Source organism: Schistosoma mansoni, assembly GCF_000237925.1.
Source record: "Schistosoma mansoni, WGS project CABG00000000 data, supercontig 0223, strain Puerto Rico, whole genome shotgun sequence".
Taxonomy (NCBI): domain Eukaryota; kingdom Metazoa; phylum Platyhelminthes; class Trematoda; order Strigeidida; family Schistosomatidae; genus Schistosoma; species Schistosoma mansoni.
In genome coordinates, this window is record NW_017386089.1 from 167,051 (window position 1) to 170,317 (window position 3,267).

The 3,267-nt window shown below is 33.6% G+C and overlaps 1 protein-coding gene across 1 annotated transcript in view; it reads right to left on the reverse strand.

The window, feature by feature from the left end:
* Positions 1 to 2,613: 2,613 nt before the first annotated feature.
* Positions 2,614 to 3,267, reverse strand: part of Smp_159850 (hypothetical protein) — a gene marked incomplete at both ends in the record, with an annotated part of 3,494 nt that continues 2,840 nt past the window's right edge. Inside the window, one exon of the mRNA XM_018791965.1 lies at positions 2,614 to 2,840. Coding sequence (XP_018647276.1) covers positions 2,614 to 2,840 — 227 coding nt within the window. The remainder of the gene's footprint in view (positions 2,841 to 3,267) is intronic.

Below are 3,267 nucleotides of genomic sequence, written 5' to 3' on the forward strand. Positions count from 1 at the left end.
CAGTAGGCCTCAACATACACAAAGGAAAAAGTCAAATACTCAAATACAACACACAGAGAGCATCAATCTAATTATACTTGATGGAGAAACTCTGGAAGAGGTGGAATCTTTCACATATCTGGGAAGCATCATTAATGAACAAGGAGGATCTGATACGGATCTAATAAGAACAGCATCCATAAAACTGAAGAACATATGGAACTCAAAACAACTGCCCACTAATATCAATGAATCTTCAATATAAAAGTTAAAATATTTCTACTGTACGGAGCCGAAACATGGAGAACTACCACAATCATCATCAAAAATGTAGAAGTGTTTATCAACAATTGTCTATGGAAGATACTCAATATCTGTTGGTCGGATACTATCAGCGACAGCCTACTGTGGGAGAGAACAAATCAACTTCCAACTGAAGAGGAAATTTGGAAAAGAAGATGAAAATAGGTGGGAAACACATTGAGGAAATCATCACACTGCATCTCGATGACAGCTCTAACTTTGAATCTTAAAACGAGACGGAAAAGAGGAAGGCGAAAGAACACTTTGAGTTGGGAATTGGAAGCAGACATGAAATGGATGAATAGCAACTGAAAAGAACTGCAACGTACTGATCAAAACAGAGTTGGACGGAGAATGCTGGTGAGCGGCCTATCTTCCTCCATGAGGTTTAACAGGCGTAAGTAAGTAAGTAATAATTAAATCCCTATAAACTAAAACCTTTTTGTAGTTACGTGAATCCACGCCTGAAATCAGATGAAGAATGGTGTACATTTATTCTGCAAAGTCTTACGAATAACAAATGATGATTATACAACTATAAAGCATTGAAATTCTATGTAAATAATATCAGAGGTTAGAATATTTCTGATCGTCTAATCTATATTGTCTTCTATCGGTGCCATTTAAAACTGCTAACAGCGCGCAAATTAATATTTCTGATGACTAAAATGTCGTCTTTTTCATTACATCATAACTGATAATTTGAATAGAAGTAATAGGTGAAATGGTTGAATGTTTAGGAAAATGTCGCCGCTAGTTTGTTTATTATAATGAAATGTTAAACGAGTAAACAGCAGCTAAAAACACTTAAGAGTTTTAAAGAAAATTTGATGTGGTGGTAAGTGTAGAAACTATGGATCCAGCTGTAAAGATGCATATAACAGTTAGTTTACTGTATTTGCATCATAATAAAAGCGAGACCAGCATATCCACTAATTATCCGGTGTTTATTCAAAATGCTATGCTCCTCCACAGGCGTATGTATGTAAGTAAGTAACCTATGTTAGAAATCCAAAACAGCTGATCGTTTATCAACTTGTTGCGTATTTATAATGAATTCTACTTTAAACGGTTAATAAAACAAACCATGTAATTATATTCGTCTCTTATACAGAATAATATTTAAGAAGATTTGTAGTCAAAATTTAACACAACTAATCTTATTACACTATCTCATATTTCCATGATACATTCTTATTGAAAGTAGAACGCTGTTACCAATCACGTTAGAATCGATATAAGTTTCTAAATTAAAAAAAAACAATTTGTTATTACATAGCCTAATATCTTTTTAACCGACTTTGATTTTAACAAACAATTGAAACATGAAAATATTTATAGATTAGAGTTGACAAGTGTCTACAAAGATCACTTTAGTCCATCCAACGGTAACACCTAGATAATTGAAGACATTATTGTAATATAATGATAGCGATCGATTGTGGATACACACTTCAACTTCTAAACTCTCACTAAGCTTACACAGGCATTTCATCATAAAATAGTTGTGAAGATTATTACTTTTTCTAAACAAAATATGATCTCACTGTGTAACAAAATTATAGAGGATTAAGTCCGATGAAGGATTTGAAAAGGTTTAATATATCGAAAAATCTATGTACCAAAGAATATTAGTATAGGAATTTATGGACATTGTGGTATTTTCATAGCGGAATTCACGAGTCCATCTAAGCTAGACCGGCAATAGAAACGTGGAAGCACTGGACCACTGTTTGTCCTTGCATGGAACTCCTTGACAGTGCTCATGCACGATCCCGCATACGGAACCCGAATTCAAAGCCATCAGTCTTGCGTCCAAATGCTTAACCTCTAGACCTCTATATTAAAACTATTGTTTAAGTAGAATTTTCATTTAATAATCACCTGATAATACGATAGCATTGAAAGTCGTCTATTAAAAATTACTTAGTTTTAAAACAGAAAATACTGGTTCGATGTAAAGATCTTTTATTTATAACAATCTACCCAATGCTCAATTTATTCAAAATTATCAAATCAAGACTTGGTAATGATACCTATCTTTTATTTTTGTTTTCAGACTTGGTAATGATACCTATCTTTTATTTTTGTTTTCAGAGTTTGATATGTACAGTTATGTAATTTAAACAGGTATAAGTAGTGAAGAAAAAGAACAAAATATAAACTCATACCGCTGTATATCTTTAGGAATATACTCATGATATTGGTTGTTTGGTTGGCGGTTTATTGTTAAAACACAAAGTTAGTAAAATTATATAATGCGAGATGATAAGTATATGTTTCATTATGACTGGATACCAAAGAGATTATATTACTACAATACAAATGTATTCATAATTTATTCCATGGAACACGACCAATTGCTAATTGAATCGGAGTATCACCGAAATGTTTCAATTGATTCAATCCATACTGTTGACGTCTTTCACGATTGTAATGCCAAGCACATAGTAGTTTTGCACAGGACATACGAAAATTATTATTTAATAATGAATATACCAGAGAATTTAGGCAGGCATTGAAATAGCCAAGCCATGTTGCAGCAAAAATAGCTTCTTCTGTATAAATAAAACAAAAATATAAAGAAATATTTTAGAATTTGTTAGGTAGCGTTCTATCTCAATTAAAATATTAGAAAAATGCACAAAATTAATTGATAAGTTTAAGTTGATTTCCTTAGAAGTTAGAATCATCATAAAGTTTAGTATTAAAGGTTATTACTGTTTTGTGAAAGTTATTGGCTCATGTAATTTAAGATGGCGGTTGGAGGTGGTCAACAGGAATCCCTGGACCCGGGTTTCGTGCTACTTGGCACTCGTCAGCAAGGTGTACCTGTAATCCTGAGGGGACTGATGCTCCCTGGCGGGTTCGATCCCGCGTCACTCAGCTTCACAGTCAGAGACGTTACCACTGAGCTATTCGGGCCGCGAGCGACCTCCTGTAGGATTGAGATGTAATCACAATTGATTGATCACTGGGTGGTGA